This window comes from Pelecanus crispus, chromosome 2 (assembly GCF_030463565.1).
Source record: "Pelecanus crispus isolate bPelCri1 chromosome 2, bPelCri1.pri, whole genome shotgun sequence".
In the NCBI taxonomy this organism is placed as follows: Eukaryota; Metazoa; Chordata; class Aves; order Pelecaniformes; family Pelecanidae; genus Pelecanus; species Pelecanus crispus.
This window is the reverse complement of record NC_134644.1, coordinates 110765603-110792647: the sequence shown is the minus strand read 5'-3', so window position 1 is coordinate 110792647 and position 27045 is coordinate 110765603. Positions and strand designations below refer to the sequence as shown.

At 39.7% G+C, this 27045-nt stretch overlaps 1 protein-coding gene across 1 annotated transcript in view; it reads right to left on the bottom strand.

Moving 5' to 3' along the window:
- Window positions 1-19371, bottom strand: part of NETO1 (neuropilin and tolloid like 1) — a 63727-nt gene extending 44356 nt beyond the window's left edge. The window contains exons 1-4 of the mRNA XM_075705622.1: window positions 19344-19371; window positions 15699-15752; window positions 13950-14087; window positions 5156-5404 (exon numbers count right to left, since the gene is read on the bottom strand). Of these exons, the coding sequence (XP_075561737.1) occupies window positions 5156-5404; window positions 13950-14087; window positions 15699-15752; window positions 19344-19371 (469 nt within the window). The remainder of the gene's footprint in view (window positions 1-5155; window positions 5405-13949; window positions 14088-15698; window positions 15753-19343) is intronic.
- Between the last annotated feature and the right edge of the window lie 7674 nt (window positions 19372-27045).

The following is a 27045-nucleotide window of genomic DNA, read 5'->3' as shown; positions in this document are numbered from 1 at the left end:
ACTACATGACTTGGAAAAACTCTTCATTCCGATAATCATACAATCAATACAAATGCAACTCTAATGTCCCATATAAGGAATTATTTTTCACTTGAAATTTAAAATAAACATATTATCCTATTACATTCTCACATTTACGCTACTGAAATACTCTGGGCCTAATCCTACAGTTCCTGTAAGTTAATGGAATCTATAGAACAGCACAACACAAATCAAATTCCCTTAAAAAGACAATATTTATGTAGCTGATCATGATTTTCAATATAACATACAAATCATAGAATCATAGAATCATTTAGGTTGGAAAAGACCTTTAAGATCATCCAGTCCAAGCATTAAATGCATCATCCTAGATGTTACAGTGAAATTCTTTCTCATTTACAAGACCAGATGCCCTAATACACTGTAAAGAGCAATAAAGTGCCTGACTGTTGCCTACTTGTACAAACCTACTAAAAGTTCTTAAGGAAGCTGTTTATAACAATTTGAAGTGCTGAGTGCCAGAAATCTCAATAAATAAAATAAATTCACACTTTTTTTTTTTTTCTAAACATCAGAATGTTCTGGCTCAAAAGTTTAAACAAAGAGATATAATGAGTAATTTCTCATAATTCCAAACCAACCTTGATCCCAAAAGAAAAAGATTGACTCATTCAAAGTCCATTGGCTTTGACTTTTTTTATTGTTTCTCAAAAGATTGGACTGGATTACAAGTTGGTTAAAAGTTGTTGCTACTGCTGATGTTAACTTTGAAGCAATGAGACCAAGTTCAGAAGACAACAGAAAAATAAATAAATAAATAATAAAAGCAAGTGAGCAAGCTCCCACAAGTATTCCAGTTGTCCCACATGCCTGGGAAATACACTTTCCTTAAATACACACAAGCCAGGGCACGGACATGAGATAGCAAAATGATTTGACAATATCTTATCTAAGTTCTGTAGAACTGTGATTAAATTTAATGAATTCACATTAAAACTTTTCATCAGTCCTAAAATATGGAAATTCCCCAGTCAGGAAGAATTTGTGTTAGTGGGTTTTTTTTTTCCCCTCAAGATAGTTGATATCATTATCCTACTACTCTGACATTCTACAGCTACTTGTAGCACTGCAGTGGGGATGTAAAAGTACTATTATTCTGATTAGGCAGTGTTTCACACTCCACTTTTGGGACATAAGAGTATAAAGCTTTTTTTCTTTTTCCACTGTTGGGCAATTGAACAGAAAACGTTACTGACTGACCTTTATATTAATGAGGCTAAATAAAAACACAGATGGCTTCTACTAAGTGAAGGAACTGAAAGTAATGATGCGCTGTCTTAAGCCACTGTCCTGCAAAATCAGGGACCAAGATAAACAGAAATCTGATTATTCTAGCTGAGTAAGAAAGCTCAAATAAACATATCCTCTCTGTCTGAATCCTTGTCTACACTAAAAAATTTATTCATTTTAAAGAATGGTTGTCACAAATAAGTCCCCTTGAAGTAATACTTGATTTTTTTCTACACAAAACAGTGATTCAACACCAATTTGGAAAATGCTCTTTAGACATAACTTTCTAGGAAAAATGAGGGTAACAGATTGAGTCCAAGGCCCCAGAGATGTGAAATGAAATTTCAGGTGTAGGCCTTTCAATGGCCCAAAGAATGACAAAACAAGAGCAAGAAAGAATTATCATGTGACTTGTCTCCTGTGTCTTTCCCTAGCCAATCATATTTGCATTCAAAATGAACCAGAGCAGCCTGAAAATAGTGTAGTCTGATATGTTAATACTTTTATACATGAGATTTGAAAAAAAACCCAACAAAATATTTGTATATATTTATGAAGCTTTCATAAGTTCAGATAGTTCCATTTAGAAATGATCAGAGTTAATGAGCATTTAACAATAAAAAATAGAATTAAAATAGTACATAAAGAGTAAATATGTTTTGTTTTGCTTATAAACTCTCATGTATACAAAATGGTTGAAAATTTACTTTACATCCAAGTTGCATCTGGTTATTACTGGTACTCAGCTGTAACAATACATAAGAAAAAGATAACTTCTTCCCTTAACCCAGAGTTTTGACATTTAAAATAGTCGATCTTTATACCATACATACAGCTTCATTCAAAAACATCTTGCTTAACCCTATAATTTACAAAATCACAAAAATGAAAGCCTAAATTATCCTTTTAATAGGGAAATTTTCTGCAGAACTTTTAGTAGTTTTACCACTTACTGGGTGTGTTTGTGTTGGTTTTGTGTGTAGTTCTGGATTTGTCATTAAAGTTGTTTCTTCTGCTAGACCTCACTAGAGTGCTAGTGCTAAGTGCTGAAAAGATAAGAGTGCTGAAAAGTGCTCTGAAAAAAAAATCTATTTAAATGGAAAAGAATTTATGGCAAGTGAATCATGCCTATTTCAAGATACCTGAAACCCCAGCCTGTTGAGAGACTGTTGAAACTCCACTGGGCTTTTGCATCAGTGGCTGGAGTTCCAACAATTTCAATACCAAGGAGTCAAAGAAATTATTAAACAGAAAAGTTCTAATAATTGCAAAATATTAGTCTATTCCTTAGGATTGTTCTATATAACTTCTTTTTTTAGGACTTAGTCCAAACTAGTTTTAAAGTGCCTCAGGTGACAAGGCTCTTTCCATTTGCAGACTAATAGATCTTAATTGGAACATTTTTCCTGATACCCTAATTGATCATTTTTTCAACTTCATCCAGTTAGCTGGTTTTGTACACCCTGGAGACTTAGTAAATAATTTCTTTCCCTGCTTCTCCAGGTACCATTCCAATAATAATAAATGGTTGCAGCTTCAATTTAGTCAAATTTGCTTGCTTAATTTTTTTAAATCTTGCCACACACCCACATTCAACATCACATTTCTTGTCTTCATCAACAAAACAGAACTTCCATCAAGATATCGAATACAAAAGTGGCATCTGAGGAATATTTCAGGGGTGGGTGGGGACCAGACAGATGGGGAAAATCAAAGATTACTGGTACTAAAGAAATAGCTCTGTTCCACTTGTCCTATGCAGGCTGCAGTTAGGCAGTGTGCTGCTTGTGACCTGTGAGATGGATGCAGCAAACTGCATCCCCCTTGAGTGTTCAGCTGCTCTAGACACCAATAATTTTCAAATGAGCCTTTGCCTTGGATCATTCTCTTGACATTCTTTAAAGAGAGGTTAGCTGAAAATTTTCTTACAATATCTCCTTTGTTCATAATTTAATTTCATAAGTTGTCACTACCCAAGATAGATCTAGACAGTTTAGGTGATAATTTCTGGAGGCAATTCCTCTCTATGCTACCCTTTTATACGTTCTTTTTGATGAGTTGACAGTGACCCCTCCCACTGCACACATTTGGACAAGAGATCTCAAAATGTCAAGCCTTATCCATGCCTACATAATAAAGGACTGGTCAAGTAATCATGCGGAATGAGAACTGCTTCCTGTTACTGGTCATCAAGAAGGCAGCAGTGCTGTTTTGCACTTGTCAGGTTAATCACATTCTCATTTTGGCCAATATTCCTAGAAACCCTCTATCACTTGCAGAGCTTCCTATTGAAATGTATGGAGGGAAAAAAAAAGAAAGAAAAAAGACATAGCTGTTCCATCTGAAGTCTGGAATAATTTATGCTGCTATAGCAATTTACCAGCATTGATCTCTGCGTAGAAAGCCACCTTACATCAGTAGAAAAGTAACAAGGATAAAACATCATCCACGAAATTTTTCTCACTTGAGAGCTTTTTAGACTTAATAAGCTGCAGATTGTGCTATGAACTTCTTTTCAACCATAAAACACAACTTTTTGAAACAAGAAGGACATGAAATCTAAAGCAAAGAAGTTTGGGCAGAGGTGGGGAGAAAAATGGCAAAAGCCCACAGAGCCATGGAAATGAGAGATAAAAATTTAACTCACTTTTCAGAGACAAGTATGTGTGGAGATACTAAAACTTCGTCCATTGTCTTTGCATTTACAATAGATACATATATTTGGCTATCAGGTTATTTGCTACAGAAATTCTGTGTTCCGTTGCCATTTGAACCTTCTAAATGTTTACCCTCTGGAAGACCATATCATAGTATCTTTGACTTAAAAGAAGATTGAACTATGCTGGGTAATTTTATAACTATTTTCCTTGCATTAGGGAAAGAAACCGCATAGAGGAACATTCAAGTAACCCAGCTATCTTCTATGATGCTACTGGAATAATTAAGCAAGCAGAATTTGGTGCCTGTTAATTTTAGCAGATATTCTACAGAATATTGTTCCACCTGATACAACAATTTAGCTGAAACAATAGTGACATAATTGATGAAATTATACAATAATTACAGTACTTTAGAATGAGCTATATTAAGGTATGACTCATCACTCAGTACATAAGAAGGTACAGAACTACATCAAATCCAGCAGTGCAGTGCAGTATAGTATCGATGCAGCCAAAAATGAAATTTAAAATCAGCAATCTTTTGTTAATAAGTGGGGGGAGGAGGCGAATTAATGGAAAGTATGACTATGAGTTTTGTTTTACTTTAGTGAATTAAATTTAAATAGTGACAAGGAATAATTGTACAATTACAATTAAGATTTACACCTTTTTTAGAAAAATATCTAATACATTTTATTATTTGAACCTCACACTTCCTTTGGCAATACTTGTAATAGTTTACTTTATTAAAAAGGGAGAACTATTCCACTCCTCAGTTGGGGAAATGATTGGTGAAGTGGAAAAGCAATGATGGAGTTTTCTGAGATAATTACGGGTTTTTTTATTAGAATACTTTATCAATGATCATTTTGAAAGAAAAGCTGCACAGTGTAACAATCAAGCATAAAACACATAACTTCCCATGAAACATTTTGAATTATTTTCTATAATAGAATTCAATTGAAAACAATTATTTTAAAAACCAAAGATGCTGAATATAAGTACCTTGGACAAAACTGTATTGAAAATTTCTTCCTTGAATAAGCCTTACTTATTATGCAAAAAATATATATACCTTCTATCATTTTCCTGTCTGTTAATACTTTCCTTGATAATATACATAATCCCAGTTTAAAATATTATTAAACAGCACAATTATACATCATTAACAAAGTTACTATGCTAAGCTTTTCCTATCAAAGAATGTGACAGTTTGTACTCACCAGGTGTAAAATTATATCGAGCAGAAAACCCGATAGATTCCAGCTCACCATCAGCAAAAAATTTAATCCACAGGAATCTGCCACTGGATTTTATCAGAGGTGGATTTTGCTGTCCACAGAAACGTCCAATAATTGGGGAAAAGCCAAAAGGTCCATCTCGTACTTCAATATGGTCAAATTTACACTCCCAAGAAGGCTCTATGGAATATTTTTCATCGAAGTGTAGTTCAATGCATTGTCTAGGGGCAGCTAGAGATGAAAAGAAGATTATCTTATTATTTTCTAAGCCAAGACCCTTCAAACTTAAAAAAAAAAATCAAATATAACAATTCTGTATACATCTTAACGTTTTGCTTAGAAACTTGTTTGAAAATTAGTACATCTATATTTTTATAGATTTTACACCATCAGCTTACTTGTCTATTCTTTTCCTTTAAAAAAGTGCTCACGACAGCAGTTCTTAACAAAACTAAGAGAGTTATCTATGATGTAAAACAAAATACAGTTTAGGAACAACTGGTTCAAACACAAAATCTTTCTAAGAAACTTATGTGCCTGGAAAACCAGTGTTTTCTTATCTTTGGAGGGGAAATGTTAATCAGAATAATTTTTACCTAATGCTCACAAAGTTGAAGAAAAAACTGATCATAGCTGGACTATAATAAGAAGGACAAATTCTGTTCCTGTATGTATTGCAGTCAATGACAAGCTTGAGTGTAAATGTTATACTCAGAATTACTTATCATCTCATTTGAAACATAAGGACAGGTGTAGGGAATTCTCACTTAAGCAACTAGATAAGGATGAAGCAAAATTAACATCTAGCTAAAGACCAAACAACTTTCTACTGAAAACCTTGAAGTAACTTTATAGTGGTCACTTAGTTAGACATAAAAAACATCTTTATTTGCAGATACTAAGGCTAGTGGCAGTCAGAGTGATCTCTAAAACAAATATTCCCTGGCATCTCCTGTATAAAGCAAAATAGTTACTGGTTGAACTAGAATATTTTCTTAGAAGGAAAAAAAAAAAAAAAATCATGGTTTTGTCTGCAAATTTTAACAGATGCAACATCCCTGGGCTGCACTGTTCCTATGCTTAATTCTGTCCATAGCAAAAAATGTATGCCTTCAGTGTCTGGTTCGTGATGCAATATAGCCTTTTGCTGACAAAGCCTCTGCTAACGCAAGGGTTTCTTTTGTCACTGTCTGCTGTGCCTCCCATGGGATCATGTTCCACACTTTACACATATTAGAAGAGGTTGAAATTGCTATGAGCTTTGCCTGAATCACCATTCTTTTCACATGAAAACATGCAAGATCAAACTCCACACTGAGTACATAAGCTTAACATGGAAACTGCTGCCACTCCAGCAGTCAGTATCCTTCAATTTCTTTCCTCAGGAATAATAGGAAAACTGTTGGTGTAACCAGAACCTAGATATTGTATGTATTTTTAAATGTTTTAAATTGAAGATTTGGGATGAGATCATTGCTCACATAAGAAGGCAGATTATTTTAAATTAACTAAATAAGAAGACATTAGGTAAATCTTATAATCTTCCCATAAGAGCACACAGTCAGATCCCATTTACAGTTATTTCATGTAAATAAACACAGCCTTATTTTATAAGAAGCATTGAAGAAGTAAGTTAATAAAACCTGCTATTTGAGAAGAAAGATTATTTTTATAGCTTTAATTTCAAAGTTAATATAATTGGGTGATTGATATTTATTAAAATATTTAATTTAATATCAGAAAGGAACCTTATCTACTGTTCTCAATTTGAAGAAATTCACATTTAAGGAAGTAGTTACTATTGGGTTGTTATTTATAGCAGTTTACAGGAAATTTGCAATCTTTGTGCCCATACACATTCAATAGCACAATCAAAACCTAAAACGTTACATATAATTGCACCAAATTCACAGTCCATGGAAACAGAACTACTTTGAAAGTATGAAAAAAACTTACAATATTAAAATCAGATAATAAAGCTTGTAAAGAAGATCTTATTAATGCCGCCCTTGGTGAGGTTTGAAGACCAAAGTAGATCTTTTAGATTATAGTAAAAGACTGAATAACTGGAATATATCACCGATTAATTTTATTCAGATGTTTCTACCCTTGACTTCACATATTTATGACAAATATTGATTTAAACTTAACTAAGCAATACTAGAGAAGAAGAGAGCAATCAGCACCTTTTGATCTGGCATCGTATTTTGTATGCTCTTATTCCATTTAAGGAGATTTGTTGAGAACTTATCATTCACCTAGGGGCTGCAGAGACAGGTACCAGAAACTCCATCCTGGCAATGCTTTAGGTAATCTTAAGAATGCTCAATAAGGCGTGAAAATCTTATATACTCATTTTTCAAATATTATGCTATTAACGTACCTAAAGATTTGTTGTAATGTTCTAGTGGTGCAAAGTAGATATGAAGGTGAATTCTGCTAGTATTTTTAGTGTCAGACAGCATCATACCAGTGTATAGCTGCTCTGCTTTCCACGGCAACAGATACCTGCTTCAAAAATGGCTTATGCCATTAACGTAACACATTTGTCCTTTATAAACTTCCTGTGTTAAGCCTTCATTACTCTATTTCATGCCAAGACAAGGCTTACAAGTGCTGGCCGAGAGTTAAACCCTTAACAGGTCTTCTCTGAATCCAAGACTTATGTAACATATGATAAAAATGGGCATGAGGCCCCCTCTGAGTTATATCTCAGTCATTTGATATGATTTTTGGTGTTGAAAAAGGGCCCTAAAGCAAATTATAGCCTCGGTATGATATAAAAGGAGTCTTTGTGGGTAAAACAGAATCAGGCCTACAGAGTTACGTGTGAGATATATTGAACTGATAAAAACACAGCCTGAGAAAAAACTGCACAATTTCCACAACCTCCATGTACCTCTCTGAATCTCACATTGCAAACTAGTTTTACGATCAGAATATATTGCTATAGTTTACTCTTCTTTGATTTTATTTATTTTTCAACAAAGTCAAGACCAGGCTTTTCCTAGTGAAGTTCAGTTCTTGCTAGAGGATCAGGGAGAATCACATCAGCTCAAGCAGTGGTCAAGAAAGAGTTTCTACTTTCCTCCAAGGCTCCCATGTATAGAGGCTGCTCTACTTTAAGAATGGAACATTGACTATTCATTAACAACATTTCTCCACCACTAAATAAAACAAGGCTGGGGAATGAGTTTGGGGGCTGGGCCACTGACCGTTCACACTCCCTAAATGTTAAAATCACCTCCTGTCATCATTTTGGCCATGCCAGTCAGAACTGCCAAAACCCATTCTTAGGCGTGATGCGGTGGTTCGCATCAGTCAAGCACCATTCACAGCAAGCAGTTTGTATCTGTACTCTTGACTGGGATGGTGAAAGGAGTTAATCTGTACACGTGTGATTGTGCCTATCAGCCTTAAGGCCAGTCAGTGAACATTTCCTGACCTGTTTTAGGTATCAGTATAGGTACTGCCTGTGTCCCAGCCTGCTCTGCAAGCTAGTCCAAACAGGACGAGATCCTTTCTCTTAACTGTCCCGAGAAATGCAACACTTTATGTCTCTGTAACTGTGAGGACTGTGGTGCTCACAAAAGATTAGGCGAACGGAGAAAGAGGTGCTATACACGCATCCATGCACCTTTTCATCATGTGCTTTTAAATGCACCTCTGTGCTTCATCTTGTACAGCATTTAGTTAAAGGTTAAATGCATTTGCAATAATCTACCTAAGAAACAAAATTATTCAAATCTTCCTGGAAATGACCATAAGGAATGAAAACACACAATTCAAACTCCCAACTTTAACTTCCTTTTGGTGAAAAAGGTATTGTTTTGGACTTATACTCTGGCATTAGCAAAGGGTTTCTTTGCCAAATGCAAGCTAAAACATGCAGAAACTGTACAAATACACATCTTGTGCCACAGTTTTTGCAACAAAGTGTGTGCAAATCTGGTCGCAGTAAAACTTACAGAAATACAGTGGGAATGAGTCCAGAATAATGACTAATAACTATGTATGTATAGCCACAGAAAAACAAAACAAAACAACCAAACAAAAACCCCAGAATATTCATTTCTTCCAGACTAGATGGGAATCTGGCCATCTAATCAGAAAAGGAGGGATGGAGTGGTCATTTCTGGTATCCTTATTCACACATAAAGCCCATTCACATCTTCAGAACTTTTTCGGTGGCTACAATGTCAGGAAAAGCTGTTGTCAAGTCCAAATGAAATATACTGAAGCTGTTTCATAAAATTATTTTACTTCAAAACTTAAAAATCTTCCATATTTAGCTTCCAATTATCTTTCTTCAAAAATGTTTAATACCATGGAAAGACTACTTAATGCCTGCAAGTCTTGTCATATTTTTCATCTAATTACCTTACACAAGTGCTGTCTTGAGATTTTGTATTCAATGAGGCATTGGGTTCCAACTTGTGGTAGAACAGTTGCAGCAAAAACACACAATTAAGGTTTTAATTCTGATCAGCCTCTAAGTCTGTGTAACTGACAGCTGAAGTTAAGCAAAAAATCTGTTTCAATTTACCAGACTGCATGGAAATGAGGCATTGAACTCAACACCTACCCCCATCTATCTGAGCTGCTACAGTACTAATAGTTTTCAATAATCCTCGGTCTTTCTGGTTGTCCAGCTATTATTGATAAGAAAGCCACCTATATCCTCCTTTTAAAAGAAGATTCTTTCCTTATTTTGATGAAAACTTTTTGAACACAAAAATCACTGTGAAATACAAAAGGACTTTGAGCAGAGATTTTTCATACTGTGATACGTGACCATTTTCCAACACCTGTGAAATATCTGGGATTAAAGAGTTTAATGGTCTTTAGTGAAAACATGGAAGACCTTCAAGAGAGCTAACTCTAAATGTACACAAACATATAAAGTGGAAGATTTATTCCATATCTCTGTAAAGCAATTCTAGTCCATACCTATACTTATAAATAAGTATTTAATTATAAAAAAAATGAAGAACGGATAAAATCTTACAAGTACTTCACTTAGAGGATTTCCAAACCAATTCTTAAGATATATTGTGTAAATCATGACTATCCCACTCCCCAGATATTTTTAACACAAAAAAAAAGCCTTTACTCCTACAAAATCTCCTGTGCAATCTTTCCTTTGGAGCACACATGCCAAGTTTTCTGCAGTCTGGCAAAGGCTAATGCTGCTGCTGCTGCGGTTGTTCTGGACAGCTGTGAATTTTGCCAGGTTAGAGTCATGAATATGCAAAACAAGGGTGAAATTGGGCCCAGCATGGAATTTAATGTGTACACTCAGCTATTTCCTATGTTTTCTATATGCCCAATAAGACTGAAAGAAAAAAATAAAAAAACAAATTCTCAGTGCATTTTGAAAGACAGATGGGATTCACCAGAAGCTCCTTTATAGCATAGTAATTTTTGTACTGAGTCCATGACTTCTGGACGACCTAAAGGATTTCTTTTAGAAAGGTGTCCAATCTGGACTTTAAAATTCCTGGTTGTTCCAATAGTCAATTAACGTTACTACTAAAATAGAACAAAAGAAAAAAAAAGGAAAAGAAAAAGAAACTTCTAGCTGTTTGATCTGCTTATGCCTTTGACTGCTAGGATAGAAGCCTCGGCAGTCAGAAATCCTCTTGTCTTTTAGAAACTCACAGTCTATGATCATGCCAATTTTTGCCAGCTCCTTTACTTCACCGAAGTAATTTTGAAATGATAAGAGGCTTGCATACATTTAAGATGAGATACAATGTGGGGGGAAAAATTGTATCGTGAGATGAAATTCAATTTTATTACAACACACTACATATTGGAGTCCTCACTCAAGTCCACTAAAGTTGGTAGGAGTTGTGTTTGAGGGAAGCCATCAGAATTTGCCCTAGATTGTGTTTGATAGCAAAAGGAACAAAAGCAAGCAGGCAGGAAGGAACCTGGTGATTCATATATGTATTTAAACTCACATCGTACAGCTGTCAGCATGGTATATACAGTCCTGGTATGCTGAACTCTCTAAGACATACAAAGGTGAGATAGTAATGTAGGAATGCTTTTACGGATCATATCAACAGTCCCCCTAATTTGGTACTTGGTATTCAACAGCAGCCAGAAACTATTTGAATAAGATGCATATGGAGATGTTTCTATCTTACTCTAACATTGAATGGAGGTTTATGTCCTGGATTAGCAAAGATTATCCACTCCATAGATTGTTATCTGACCTCAGAGATATTGCTATTAGTAAAATAATTAATCTTTTTTTCTTTTTGCAATCCTTTAATTTCAGTATCTTATGCCAATGAGTTCCACAGAATATAAAAGATATGGTGAAAAGTTTTCACTTGCTAGCCTTCTTTATATATTTATTCTTTTTCTGCCAATTTTATATGTTGCAAAAAGAATAAATATGGACAAATAATTGACTGTAATTACAAAATAATTTTTGTTGTCCTTCAGTGTTTCTCCTTTTGCCTTTTTGGAAAACTGCCACTTTTCAAAATATGATTGCTCAGACATCTTACTACATCTCTGTTTATTTTTGTGACATTTTTCAGACATGATTCTTCCTGACCTTTTCAGAAGGTAGAAATAGATACAAGGAGATCACAGCTGAAAAAGTTGTGCAATATGCATGGTTCTCATCAAGTTATATACTGATAGAGCTGCTATCATCATGGGTTTTAAAATACCCAGTTGCAATCCAACTGTTGATTATGGCTGGACAGGAAACAGAAAATATCTGTGTCATAAGAAATTAAGTGCAACTGGTCTTTGCCAGGTTGATTTTTCCCATAAAATATGACAAGATGTCCGTTGAGTTCAGATTACTCTTTTTACTACATATTGCTTCAAACTTGTCAATGTGGAATTTCATCTTCATCATAGAAGTTGGTTGATTAAATCTTTCCTTCCTAAATTGCTCTTAGACATTTCCAATTTGAGCTATTTTAAATCAGGTTATTTCAACAGTGTATTTTGCCAATTTTCAGCTTATGAACTGTATTTTTATAAGTACCTAATTACCATAATAAAGACAAAGGTCTTTACAATAAAGAGCTTTCAGACACCTTCTTACTAAGAGGAGGAACACCTTATGGCCTGAGATACTGGGCTAGGGTTTACAAAAATGGTCATATTTTATTTTTTTCCACACCTCTTTAATGATAAAACACATCTCTGTGTTTCAGATCCTTGAACTTACTTCTTCCAAGCCCCACAGAAATGTTAGAAAGATAATTTGATCAATATATGCAAAAAGTCCTGGGTCTAGAAACATAAGTGTAACAAAAAATATAATGCTAAGTAGTACATATCGAACCTATAAATTTATCTTTTTTTAAAATTTAATTTTTATTTTAAATCAATTACTAAACTATGAAAGAACTTAAATGTTTAGCAAATATCTGCTTAAATTTTGGACTCAAGTGGGAAGACTGGACAAGCATAAATTTTCTTTGGAGGGCTTGTTTGACTCCATGGTTTATAATCACCTCTTTACTTCTCACTTCAGTCCGGTTACTTAGCACTAAAGTGGAATTCAGAGATCCTGGTCATTTTGCTGTGATTTTGTTTCCTAAACAATACATACAACATCTACTATCCATCGTTTCCCTGGAAGGTTTTTATGAAATGTATTTCTTTTAGTAACTCAGCACTAGATTTGGAAAGACAGACTAGTTTCTAAAAGGGCCTAGTGGGGGGTTCTAAAGCAGCTAATTCAGTTTGAATCAGCTATACACCTTTGGAAATCTCTCTTGGTAGTACCTGCATCTTTAGTAAAACAAATATTTCTATAATTCTTGGATCCATCATTTGTAGTTAATAATTCTGTCCAACCAAGCATGGATAGAACAAATATCAGTGTTGTATTCTGCATGTATTCACAACTCGTGAATGAATCTTCTTGGTTCCAGTGACTTACCATTCTGTACCTGATTCATCTTTTCTGCTACTAAGCTCTGACAGTATCTAATGTCTATTATTTTCCACAGATTCATTTTTACAACAATCCCTTCAACATCTGTTGTGCTAAGACGGATGAAAAGAAATGGCGTAACTTGTTTTTAATACACTTCTAGCCTTTCTTACATCACTTCCATGCCTGCAACTGTCCACTTTTTAAAAACTGTGTCTTACAGCTGTTTGGTGTTAATGTTTATTCTTCTCTGGTTCATTTTTTTTCCATTCATTTTCATTTCTCATAAACAATTGGATGGAAAATAATTTTTAAACTCACTATATGGATATTTTCTGTATGACTTTCTTTACTGTACTTCACCTGGCTATGCTTGTCATCCCTGATTCAGTTATGATAAGTTAAAATATCTATATAAAGTCAAAAGCATTTTTGTTTCCTGTGTTCACTTTTTTTTACTCATTTTAAAATAGTCTTTCTTCTGTCATGTTACAGCATTTTAGGTTTTATTTGTTCTCTGAATATCCTGAAATAAATTATACAGTGTTTATTACTAAGTGACTCATGCATACTTACCACCTGAACTAATTTATGAGTGATGTCAGGAAATAAATCAAGTATTTTCCAGTATTTCTTGGTAAGCTCTGCAAAATTTTTTAATTTTTTACAAAAAAAAAAAAAAAAAAAAGAAAAAGGAACAGTGCAGAAATAGGTCTTCTCTAAATCTTCTCTGAATCTTGTGCCTTGGAAAGATTTATCACAATCATATAGGCTTTACCTACTCTTCACATATAATTAAATAAAACACTTTTTTATATATAGTTGATGATAGAATATAAAGATTCTTCAGCTGGTCACCTTCTATAATGTAGACGCACTCTCTGTCAGGAGGATACTTGTTGGGGTAATTGGGAGAAGTGAAGATGCCTCCTTCCGCATATTTTGTCCAAGTTCCACACTGCACTGGTTTCTGTCCTTCGGAAGTAGTTTGCTTTTCTGTGAAATGATCACATTAAGCATTGTATAATTAGCTCACAAATTATTCTGTCCCTATGACACTTAGAACTCTTTTACAAAATAAAATAGTCCCTTCTGTCAATGATCTCAGCTTTTTTCTGTTGAGACTAAGTGTATGATCATTGACTTGGGGGAAAATGAGGATGTTCTTTAGGGGTACAAACATATAATTCTTACTCAAAACATTTTTTCCAAGCAGAAAAGAGACTTGGATGTCTAGGAGAAGACATTTATGTTGCTTTTTAAATAATAAACTTGTAGGGAAAGCATGTGCTCAAGAAATGGGAGACATGAGTTTCCCACTTGTATATCTCAAAAGGCTCAAGCATGTGCTCTATCAGCAAGCTATATGCCTTAATACAGGAATATATCAGTAGTAAAATCAAGAAAAAAACCACAGAATTTTGACAGAATATGCAAATTGTTTTAAATTCACAGCAACTTGACTCTATATTCACTGGGCAGAGATAGACGGGGGAATTCCTGGATTCTGGTTCCTAGATTATTTTTATCTTCTTGTTTGCTGTAAAATTAATAAATAGCTCTGAGGCCAGGAATCACAGCCCAGAACCCTCCTCCTTTTAGGTGAATCATCAGAGAGCAGAGTCAGACCTTCTTGTTTGCATTCTTCCTAGCCCTGAAACGCTTGCACTCCTTTCTGCACGTTGGCAGAGAGCCTAGAGACAGAGATTTGAGTCTGTTCAGGCTGGAGAAGATGAAGAATCACTTCCTGGGCATCATGCTTTAAAAAGTAGGCTAAAATAAGATGGATTCTTCAGAGGGAAAAATACCTAGACTGGTATTAAAAGGAAGGATAGTAGGTTCTGGACCTCACACAGGTGTCCACAGAGGACTCCTGTGTTTTGCTCCAAATGAGGTATCTATATTCAAGGAGTGTCCCATTTAACTTAAGCCTCTGATTTGTAGAGCCGAGTTGTTGAGGATCCCTCTTTTGATCAATGGAGGGAGACAGGGACCTTCCAAGGCTGGTTTTAATGACTTGAGATCTGCCTTATGCTCTGCAACCATTTCTCTTTCTTCCTGGTCTATATCCAAGATAAATATGACATGGATCCTAATATCCTGGAATGAATTCGGGTCTGCAGGGACTGAGCATTCAGACACAAGTTCAGACACACACTGTGCTTAGCAACTCTCTGCTTGGCTCTCACCACACTTAGCATCCAGGGCTTTTAAGAACCTTTTTCTATCGCCACCCTGCACAAATGTACCCATAATAGCGAATTTCAGATTTTGAATTCCACTTCAACAAGCAAAAAGATCTTAAGTGTAGATAGATCAGTGCCCAAGCTGGACTTCACAATTTGAAAGCGAGGGCACTTTACAATCTTTAGTTAGAGTCAGGCTGAGTCTTTAGTTAGATCTAGCTGTAGATCAGGTCACTAACTTGTTAAAAAAAGTACCACTGGATTTTTGTGTGTGTACAGGTGCACTAATACTCAGAACAAACTAAGGTCAGATACTGCAAGTAGGTGTACTACCAAAAATTTCAAGAACTAAACTAACAACTCAAATCCGTACTTCGGACTCTAATATAATGTCTGAAAAAAATATCTGAAGTTTACATACCTGTTCCTTTTTTGGTTGCCCCAGACAAATGTAGGATGATTAGACTTGCTACAACTGAAAAAGAAATATGCATTAGATATTACAGTGTGATAGTGCCTGCAATCAAATCAAACAACTATCTTAGAAGAATACAAATTAAATAAAATTACTGTAAAAAAAAGTTTCATGTTTACTTGCATCTTTAAGTTGTACTTCTTGTATAAGCAAGTTTGTGATCTGTCCTGGTAAGTATTTTTCTTTGTAAGTGTATCCAAAGAAAGAGGAGATCTTTTGGGTTTAAAGCAAAATCCCCAGGCACTGATGTTTCCCTCATTTTTTTTTTCTTTTTTTTAATATTAGAGAAAAATGTTTTACCAATATTTATTTATATAATCATAGCTTGGTCCAGTAATAGAAAAGTGTCTGTTTTTGACAAAGGTAGACAAAGGCCTGCTAAGTTTCAGTGCCAGTGGACTCACTGATGTCTCTCGCTATGGCATAATAAAATTTGAAAATGAGTACTAGTAGTATGAAAGAAGTGAGGGGTTGGGTTCTTCACATCCATCAAAGCATTTGCAAATCCCCAGTGAAGTAACTTATTGTGTGTCCTTAACAGCCTCATTAATCTAGTTTGTTTGACTTGTCGAGAGGGTGTTGCTTTGTGCTGCAGTGAATCTGCAGCCCATTTTACAAATAGAAATCTCCTATCCCCAACCATGATAGGACAGCTATGCCTCTTGGGAGCAAATGTGACCTTTCAGAGATGAACTTCAACCTGGAGATAATTCCTGAGTTTCTGGGAGTTTCCAAATATGACATTTTAACTAGAAAAGGCTAAGAGGCAAACACTTAGGCCAGTTATAATGAGACCGCTTTGGAAGATCAAAGTGACTAGCTAGCTACCTGAAGAAGAAATCATGCACTGATGATAGTGTTTTCTTGTCATCATCCATATCTTCTTTGTCTATTGGGGAAAGTGGGATAGCAAGAGCATAAGAGAACAGATCCGTCAGTTCTTGGAGTGCTCAGGGTTTTGACGCAAGCTGGCTTGGTGTTGAGCCTGGAAATAGTCCCCAGATTCCACTGAAGTTAAAGTGGAGATGAAGTTGCATGTTTATTCTGAGCATTTATTCTGATCAGCTGCCATTTGTATTGCTGACTATGATGAGGAATTGATGGACCTGTGATCTTTAACAAATGTAATTGAATGGCATACTTTCCTCTTCTTATCCCCAAAAGACACCAAAAGTCATCATGGGCTAGTAACTAGCTACCTGAATGATCCTTTCAAAGATGGTGCTTTCATCATTTTCAGCTTTTATTGTGTCCAATTTTTACCCCAAAGGAAGCCAGTCTCCATATTTCTGGTATTCTGGTGGCATTGAGATCTCTATTTCTATGCCTTTGACCCTTTCCATGTGACAGAGGGTTTGAGGCATGGATGATGGCTACCTTATTAAGCAGGGAAAGGCTGAAGTTCTGGGAAAATGAAGGCTTGGCAGCATATTCGCTATTTCTTGGTCAGGCTCACAGCCCCTGTGTCTTTTTTAATCCCTCAGCTAACAGAGACGGATGTTGGCAGAGCTGGTAGTTAAAAACTCTTCTGTGTCATGGGCATTCAGTGAGAACATTACATCTTCTGCTCGTATCTGAATGCTACCCAACCATTCATGCCCTTACTCTCCTCAGGGATGGATTCTGGAAATACATGCTAGCTGGGACTCTGCCCGCAGGCTGTGTCAGGATCTGAAGGCAATGCAGGATTTGCCCATTTACTAAGTTGCTCATTTACTTTAGCTGTGTTTTATGCAGTGAACATACTGCGTCTATGTCTGTAATCCTCACCAGTCAAAACCTAATTTTTCAATAGTGTAAGGTGGATTGGTGTTAGAATATGGAGCCAGCTGTTGGCGTTCTTTCTGCCCACAACTTTATGGAAGATAGACTAGGACACACAACAGCCAAACAAACTCCATGTGAGAAATGTTTCTTCTTAGGCAATTAATAACAATTCATATCTGATTCTTACAGGTTCATTTCAAACACCTGTATCTTTTAGCTCTCCCCTCCTTTTCTATATACAAAAAAATGAAGTTCAGAGAAGTAGAGAGACTTGATCCAAGTCACAGAGATATTATTACCAAGATGATAGAAAAAAACACAGGTCTCTTCAATTCCAGCTGTAACTGCTAGAAATTATGCTTCCAAGTTGCAGAGCTACGTTATTCCGAAGCAGGGAGCTATACTTACGTATCATCATGTCACTATTGATTATTAATAAGGAGTCAAAATAATCTTGATAATAAAAGGTAATAGACAAGAAGAGACTAAGAGACTAAGTTTTTTCTGGACATATAATTTCTAACATTTGGACATTTGAAATGAAATACTTCTCCCATATTTTAAAAAAAGCAAAAGCCTCTTGATTTAGTGGTATTGACACCAGCATCACCAAAATATGTGTATTGCCAGAAAGTAATTAAAATTATGGGCTTTATGGGAAAAGATAACACAGTATTTTTTACTTAAGCAGTCAAGGCAGTCCATTTTATTCTATGACCCCCTTGCTTTTTTCTTTCTCAAGCCACAGGAAAAGAACAGTGCCTCCCAAAGAGGAAAACAAAAAAGGACAGACCCCAAAGAGACCAGTCATGCAATCTTCACTCATCGAAAACTGTCATTTGGGAAGCTTTGACAGTACGGCAACAATACTGTGATTATCTGGGTTTGGGAATTATTTTAAAGAAGTTTCCACCAAATTTCTTGTTGCATTGTCTCTGTCTTCCTCCTCCCCCTTTCCCTCCTAATCACGGGTGTAATTATAATCATGCTTTCTAGTGCCACTCTGATTACGCATCTTTGCATCTTTTTTGGATCTGTGCATTTTTCCATTACAAGCTGTACATTAAGAGATTTCTCTCTTGGCCAGGCAGCTCTTTGGAGGCTGTGATTTGGCATAGACATGGCTTAGCCTGGCAAAGAGTTGTTGGACAAGCAATACCTGTCCATAGCGCTGCTATTTGACAGGTGTGGGCGTAGAGAGAGGTGCTGGAAGGAACTATGGCCGGTCAAGCCCCTTCGGTAGAGTGGACCCTCTGCAAAACCGAGGCGGGAGAGGGGGTCCCATCCACGCAGCCTGAGGCCCCTGGGGGTCTTCGACAAATAATTGTTACATTTCGGTGCCTCCCTGCTGCTCCTGGAGGATTTCGCCCGAGGGGGCCGCCCCCACCCCGCAGCCCTCCGGGATCCGCGCCCGCCGTGGCCGGCCCCCCGCGGCTCCGGGCGCTGCTCCGCGCCCCCCGGCCCCTCGCCCGCCGGTTCGAGCCCTGGCTGGGGCTGCACGGCACCGCCGCGGACGGCGGGGGCCGTTCCCCCCTCTCTCCCCCGTCTCGCCGAAAGCCATCAGCCGCGTCGCGGCCAGGTGGAAGCCTCCAGCCCGCAGGAAGGTGCCCCCCCGCCCCACAGCGCTGGCTGACACCGGCTCCCCTCCGCTGCACCGCAGAGTGGTGGGGAAGGGGGTGTTGTGTCTGCGTGGGGGGAGCTCACCCCCACGCCGCGGAGGTCTGGGCGTCCCGTCACGCTAGCTGTGGAGGCGGCGGAGAGCAGGAGCCCGTTCGCGGCGGCGGAGCTCAGCCGGGGGGGGGGCGGGAAGGGGGAGATACTCACTGTGAAAGAAGCTGCGCCCATGGGTCATGTCTGTTCCTTACACAAGGGGCTTCGGTCTCCACTAATTCCATTTAGATACGGGAGGACTTCCAGTGGCGGGGAGAGGATGGAAGTAGGAAAAGAAGAAGAAGGGGGAAAAAAAAAAAAAAAAAAATCCCGAAGCCCACACACAGCAGAGCGGAGCAGCCCTTCCTCTCACTCGCTCTCCCTCACCGCCTTCAAATAATCACCGCCGGCTCAATCCCATCACAGCCGAGCTATCATCAGCACCACCATGAGCGTTGCACCGCGGCGGCGGGCAAGGCGGCGGCGGCGGCGGCCCGCGCATCCAGGGGCCGGCGGGCGGCGGCGGCGGGGCGAGCCGAGCCCCTAGTCACCAGTTTCATACAAAACCAAAAGCAGATCGAAGCATTTCCTGCAGGACTCCGAGCCCAGCGACTTCCAGCCCTTCGGCTTCTTTTGATGCATTGAAGAAGGGATTAATGGGTCCGTCATCAGCTCCCTGTGCTTGCTCCTCTGAAGGGGTGGGGGCGGGCGGGAGGGAACCCAAGGGTGGGGGGGGGGGGAAGAAAGATTTACCAAATAGGGGATTTAGTCATATTTGTGTGCAATGCGATCCTTATTAGAGAAGAAATCCTCTAAAATCGAACAAATCCATTTTTGCAAAACCCTCTCCCTGCGCGTAGCATAGTATCAAGTGGTAGCAGCGGCAAGAGCCTGAAAACACATTGCACCGTCTGAAATCCTCTCGGGAATGGATGGAGCGAGATAGAGATGGATGAGGACAGAGAGATGTCCCCTCACTTCTCCAGTCCAGGGCGAGAAGCAGAAGAAAACCCTGGAGACTCCTCTATTCATTCAGTGCAGGGGAAAGGGAAGGGGAGGGGAAGGGCGGGAGGGTGGCGGGTGGTGGGGAAAGAGTGATTTCAAAACTGGGAAAGGAAGAGTAAGAGGAGAGGGATCGTTTCCCCTCCCCTAATCAGTTCATGGATAAGACAAAATGCTTATGAGTTCCTCCTTGAACTGCACCTGCCCACACAGGGAAATTGAAAAGATTTTCCCCCTTGAGAGGCGATTTCTCCATTTACACCCCCCACACACACACAGACACGCACACGCACACGCACACGCACACACACGCACAAAAGGGAGCAATAAAAGTTTAGCTGCTAATCCTCCGGCGGCAGATACAACGATTGCCTCTTCCAATGAGCCCAGAGGCGACAGCAAAATCTCTCCCTTTCGCTGCCGCCTCCCTTTCTCAGGCTCATCTTCCTCCCCAGCTACGTCCCACCGCAAACACCCATCCCTTTGACAAGGCTGCGGAGGGCTAGCGGCCAGGGCGGGAAGGGAGCGGGGGAGAGTAGAGTAGGGAAAACATATTAATAATAAGAGTACTGAGAGAAACTGAAATGATCTCAGCGAGAAACAGGAGAGGAGGAGAAGTGGATGGACAGAGCGGGCAGTGTCCCCCCTTGGCCCCGGAGCCGGCCCTGCAGGGCCGCGGCAGCCCGCAGCTGCCTCCCGCAGCGCCCCCGGCGCCCCCGGCCCCAGCAAGGGGACGGAGAGCGCACCGCCGGGACGACGGGGAGGGCCGAGGAAAACGCAAAATTTGTGCCACAGAAGTGCGAGGGGAGCAAAATGGGATCCCCCGGCCCCTCTGCACCGCTGCTGCGGCGGCGAGGCTGGGGAAGAGCCGGCGCGGGAGAGCCGCCGCCGCCCTCTGCGGGAATGGGGGGCAGAGCCGGGGCACCCGGGCCCCGGGGAACACCCAGCCCCTTCCCCGGGCTGCCCCGGAGGCGCCGCGCTCCTCCCTGCCCGCACCTGATGCTCACGCCGTTTGCAACCAGAAAAGTGTGGCTGGAAGCGCGCAGCCGGGGCGGGGAGTTGCTGGTGGTGATGGTGGTTGGGGGGGGGGGGGGGGTCGGGAGGGTGTTGGGCAGGAAGCTGTAAATGGATTAAAAATAACATACAGCCCGGCATCCCCCTTTGCGCGGATGACGGAAGGCAAAGGGGGGGCCAGCGCAGGTGCGACGGAGCCGATCGCCGTTTGCAGGCGGTCCCCGCGGCCGGGCGCGGAGGGGCGGTGCGCACCCGCGGAGCCGGGCTGCCCGCCGGCGTCGGGTCTCCCAGCCCGGGGTCTGCCGGCTGCCTGCTGGGTAGTAACAACGTAGTCGGGCGACCTGTTGTCTTTAGGGCAGTTTTTTAATCAGGCGGGTACCTTTTACTCCCTTTGGGACAGCACTGAAGAGCACAACTGCTGTTCTGGAAGGTGAATGATGAGGAAGCCTCGATTTTTTTTTTTTTTCAGTAAACCGCCGTGTTTTAACAAAGAACCTCAGGGTTTTTTTCAGCCTGTGGATTGTCTGCTCTGTACTCTGAAATCAAGAATATATCTGCCATGGATGCTTACCAATGCAGACAGTCAGCGATAGCAGCATGCACATTAGGATATATCTGAGGTGATCTTGGCTAGCAGAATTCGTCCATTCAACCAGCCAGCCAGCCATCACCCCAGCCAGCCTGACTGAGCATTTAAAAATCCTGCTGGGTGAGAAGGGCACAGGATTCAGCTACAAGGCTCTGCAGTAAGGTCCTTGTAATAAGGAAGATAGAAGACATAGGACTTCATGACAGGATTCACCTATGTTTTGTGTAATCTTTCTTGCTATTAGCAACATCAAGTCTGCAGCTGTTAATCTTAATAAACTGTCCTACTCTGCTTTCTAACCCTCTCAGCACTTTCTCTGACCTTCCCTACTCTCTCCCGCCTCAAGTTAAAGAACTTTATTTGTGCAGTAATTGAAAGTCACCTGATTTATCCATAGGATAAACTTTTATAATACAGATGTGCAGTCTGCCTTAGTCAAGAAACAGCAGAGTAACTGAAAAAGGATAGTGTTGAAAACAGTCATAGGAGTGTTTATAGGCAGTCAGATGTTTTTTCTGCAGGATGATGCAGACATCCATATGGCTAAGTTTCAAGTTATAGTTACTTAAAAAAAAAGGTTATAGAACAAGTAGGCACAAAACAGCTGATTTTGCTGTTCTGGAAAAATGTGCTGTATCACATCATATAACAGCAAGCTTCAACATTTTTCCATTTCTGAAGCAGAGTGTTTTCATCTGCAAAGATCTTAGATCTCTTTTGACTGGCATTCTTAATTTTAAGGACACCGTTGCAATAGTGTTGACAAATAGCATGCGGTACATACCAGGTATGTTTAAAATACACCAAAATGTAATCAGTCACCATCATTATGAAGAGAGACATCCACAAAATAGCTGAGGAATGGCCACAGCGGCCATTGCGTATTCTGCTAGTGAGACCTTAAAAGGATGTCTCAGGATCTACATAGCTGGATGCTAAAAGCTTGTTCAGATGTGTTTATAAGCAAGCACAGAGCATTTGTAAGTTAGATACTGGTCAAAATTGCTTTCTACCTCAATAGATCTCCCTCCTGTAGAGATCTTGAAATTCTGAACTTTATACAGCAACTAAAGTCTTCACGACCACCGTTTTTTGTTTTATGTCTCATTTCATTGCAAAATCTTTTTATGAGAGTTTTGGTAAATACTGTTTCTAAAAAGGTAGTAGCTCATCAGCCAGCATACACCTTTCACTATCCTGGTTTTCTATGGGTAAATATTTATATACTTAGTGTGCATTTTTTGCATCCTTAATTAACCAATAACCATACCCTTACGTTTCTACTAGGCAGTAAACTAAGAAAGGGAGAAAGGGAGTCACATTTAATAAAACATGAAATGTTAAAAAAATTAATGGAAAAGAATAGTGACCATAAACAATTGTCTCAAATGACATTTTAGTATTGTTTGGAATGCTTTGGTTTTTACTTGGTAAGAGTCTTATTGATTTTTAAATGGGTTTAAGTTTTTTTGAAGTTTGAAGTTTTGCATTTTCCTTAGAGTAAGAACATTGCCTTATTTTATTACATGGAATGACAGCTACACTTTTAGATTAGAAATGTACTTTTATTAGTTCTTTATTAGACGTCAGCTGAAATCTTATTTTTAAAAATAAGCAAGACAACCAAACACAATTATGTTCCTTTATTTAGTACATACAATGTTATTCTTTGTAGTTTTAAACCATTCATTACATGGTAATCTCTTCATATAGTGCATTCTGTCAACCTCTCTCTTTGACTTTCACAACTGAGCTTTTCTATTGATTTTTATGGGAGTTTGTTTGAACTCAGAATATTTTATTCAGCAAGATATGAAGCACTTCCTTCCTGTGGTCTAACATCTTTTGGCTAACCTGAGACACTGATCAGCCTGAGGATGGTTAGCATGGCAGAGATCAACTATTTGGAGACCAATCTAAGCCCTATGGAACATTTTAAAATTGGGATGACAAAATGAAAAAAGGCAAACAAGTACAAAAATATTTCTAACAGTTTTGTCAGAAACAGTAGTGTACAGTCTCCTATTCAGAGCTAAGTGAAAGACTGGATACATGTCTTTAACAGACAGAAGAAAAGCTTTTGCCTCTGAACTGTGTTATGCTGGTGTTTCAATCACAAGAAAAGAAAAAAAAATTCTGCCTTGCTTCTCCCCTTCTGTGGTTAATCTATGTGTTTATATGACAAATAGCAGAAGTAAGTCCTGGGCAATTGGCTGTAGGTGGCCCTGCCTGAGCAGGGGAGTTGGACCAGATGACCTCCAGGCGTTCCTTCCCACCTCAACCATTCCATGGTTCTGTGATTCTGTAAGCAATGGGGGACAATGGAGCATAAAGGAAGAGACTAGTTTTGGTTTTATGGTCAGTAAGAAAAAGAAAACCCTTAACATTAAGAACTGAATTAGCTTGTTTTCATTTGTAACATAAAATAGAATTAGACAATATATCTGGATTATTTTCTCCTTGAACCACAGGAGATTATTCAGTCTCAGTTAAAACGCAAAATTATTCAGTCTCAGTTAAAAATTCCCCAACATGGAGGCATCCTAAGTAAATTGTCCCTGTACCTTTCTCTGTTAATTTTTTTTTTATGAAAAGAGAATCTGTCCAGCATTTATACCTTTTCTTGGCCGTTTCGGATAGTCTTGTCCTATCCCTGCTCTGCCATTGACTACTGTTCTAACTACACCCCTTAATAACTAAGGGAAGTAATTCCTCATTGTGTAGATAAAAGGCTCAAAGGATTCAAAGTAGCCCCAAGTTACTCTCACATTCCTACCAAAAGACTCCTTGAACTGCAAGAAGCAGCAAAGTTGTGAAACGGAGGAGACATTGGCTTCCTGATTTATGGAGAGCAATCTACCCTTCTGAGGGTGGGAAAGGAGAAATAAGAGAGTGATATTTCACTTCTCTACACTTTCTTTAAAAACAGTGTGGATTCTGTGCTGACATGTGTAATCGCAGATACACTTTTTGTCACGATCTCTTTGTGAATGGTTTTTGTTGCTAGAATCTAGCAAATCCAAAGTACAGGCTCAGAATAATACAGCTATACACAGTGTGACATTTGGAAATGCTAAAATGAATCACCAAGCAGACCAGCACATCTATGTTTGTGTTTTAGTTCAGATTAGGAGTGTGGTTTTGAAGTGAATCTCCCAATTGCCCCCACTTACCACATTTTGGATTGCAAATTAGAGCAGTGTTTGAGTGTGTGAGCTGTTTTACTTATGGATGAAACTAAGCTGAGAGATGTGTTCCAGGAGCAGAATCTGTTTTCCAACTTCTAAAGGGCATGCAGTCCACAGGAACAGAGTAAAACTAATGCTAAATAAATACCCCTTAAAACAGATACAGAGAAGGCATGGAGATCTCAGTTCCAACCATTTCACCTTTCAGATAAGCTCCTTTTGCACTGACTGACTTATTAATGTGGACTTATCCAATATTTCTTTCAACTAGGATAGAAGCTGAAACAAAAAAACCTGAAATATACTCCATTCTTTTTGTGATGAAACACCTACCGAGAAGCATAATATATATATACCTGTTTGATATCAGGATAATGGCACCTTTTGGTCCCTTAAAATAAAACCTATTCTTTCATTATCTATTTTCTGGTCATTCGCAGACATGTCTCTTGTATGTGCAGGACTCTGGGTCTGCACCCTTCCAACAAAGGCTTTCCTGAACACAGCAGGGTTAGAACATCTCTTCTTACAAAGTTTTCTTGGAAATTGAAGTGTGTTTCCCTTCTACAAGCCAGTGTGGTTGATAATACTTAAATATGAGAAGAAAGCAGTTTAAACAAGGAAAGAAGAAAAATCTGATACTTTTTTATCTGCAGTTACTTATAATTAGCTTAGGATTTACTAAGTGCAATTTGGATTTACATGATACCCCACAATTTCAATGAGCTAATAGACTTGAGGGAGCTGGCGGAGGAGCTCGCCAAGCCACTCTCCATCATCTATCAGCAGTCCTGGTTAACAGGGGAGGTCCCTGATGACTGGAGGCTTGCCAATGTGACGCCCATCTACAAGAAGGGCTGGAAGGAGGATCCGGGGAACTACAAGCCTGTCAGCCGGACCTCGGTGCTGGGGAAGATTATGGAGAGGTTCATCTTGAGCGAACTCCACAGGCAAGTACAGGTCAGCCAGGGGATCAGGCCCAGCCAGCACGGGTTCACGAAAGGCAGGTCCTGCTTGACCAACCTGATCTCCTTCTATGACCTGGTGACCCACCTGGTAGATGATGGAAAGGCTGTGGATGTCATCTACCTGGACTTTAGCAAAGCTTTTGACACCGTCTCGCATAATATCCTCCTCGGGAAGCTGGCAGCTCACGGCTTAGACAGGCATACTCTTCGCTGGGTAAAGAACTGGTTGGGTGGCCGAGCCCAGAGAGTTGTGGTAAATGGTGTTAAGTCCAGTTGGCAGCCGGTCATGAGCGGTGTTCCCCAGGGCTCTGTTTTAGGGCCAGTCTTGTTCAATATCTTTATCAATGATCTGGATGAGGGGATCGAGTGTGCCCTCAGTAAGTTTGCAGACGACACCAAGTTGGGTGGGAGTGTCGATCTGCTCGAGGGTAGGATGGCCCTGCAGAGGGACCTGGACAGGCTGGATCGATGGGCCGAGGCCAACTGGATGAGGTTCAACAAGGCCAAGTGCCAGGTCCTGCACTTGGGTCACAACAACCCCATGCAACGCTACAGGCTTGGGGAGGAGTGGCTGCAAAGCTGCCTGGCCGAAAAGGACCTGGGGGTGTTGGTAGATAGCCAGCTGAACATGAGCCAGCAGTGTGCCCAGGTGGCCAAGAAGGACAACAGCATCCTGGCTTGTACCAGAAACAGTGTGGCCAGCAGGAGCAGGGAGGTGATTGTTCCCCTGTACTCGTTGCTGGTGAGGCTGCACCTCGAATACTGTGTCCAGTTTTGGGCCCCTCAATACAAGAAAGACATTGAGGTGCTGGAGCATGTTCAGAGACGGGCAACAAGGCTGGTGAAGGGTCTGGAGAACAAGTCTTATGAGGAGCGGCTGAGGGAACTGGGGTTGTTTAGCCTGGAAAAGAGGAGGCTGAGGGGAGACCTTATCGCTCTCTACAACTCCCTGAAAGGAGGTTGTAGTGAGGTGGGTGTTGGTCTCTTCTCCCAAGTAGCTAGCGATAGGACGAGAGGAAATGGGCTCAAGCTGCGCCAGGGGAGGTTTAGGCTGGAAATTAGGAAAAATTTCTTTACGGAAAGGGTGGTCAAGCATTGGAACAGGCTGCCCAGAG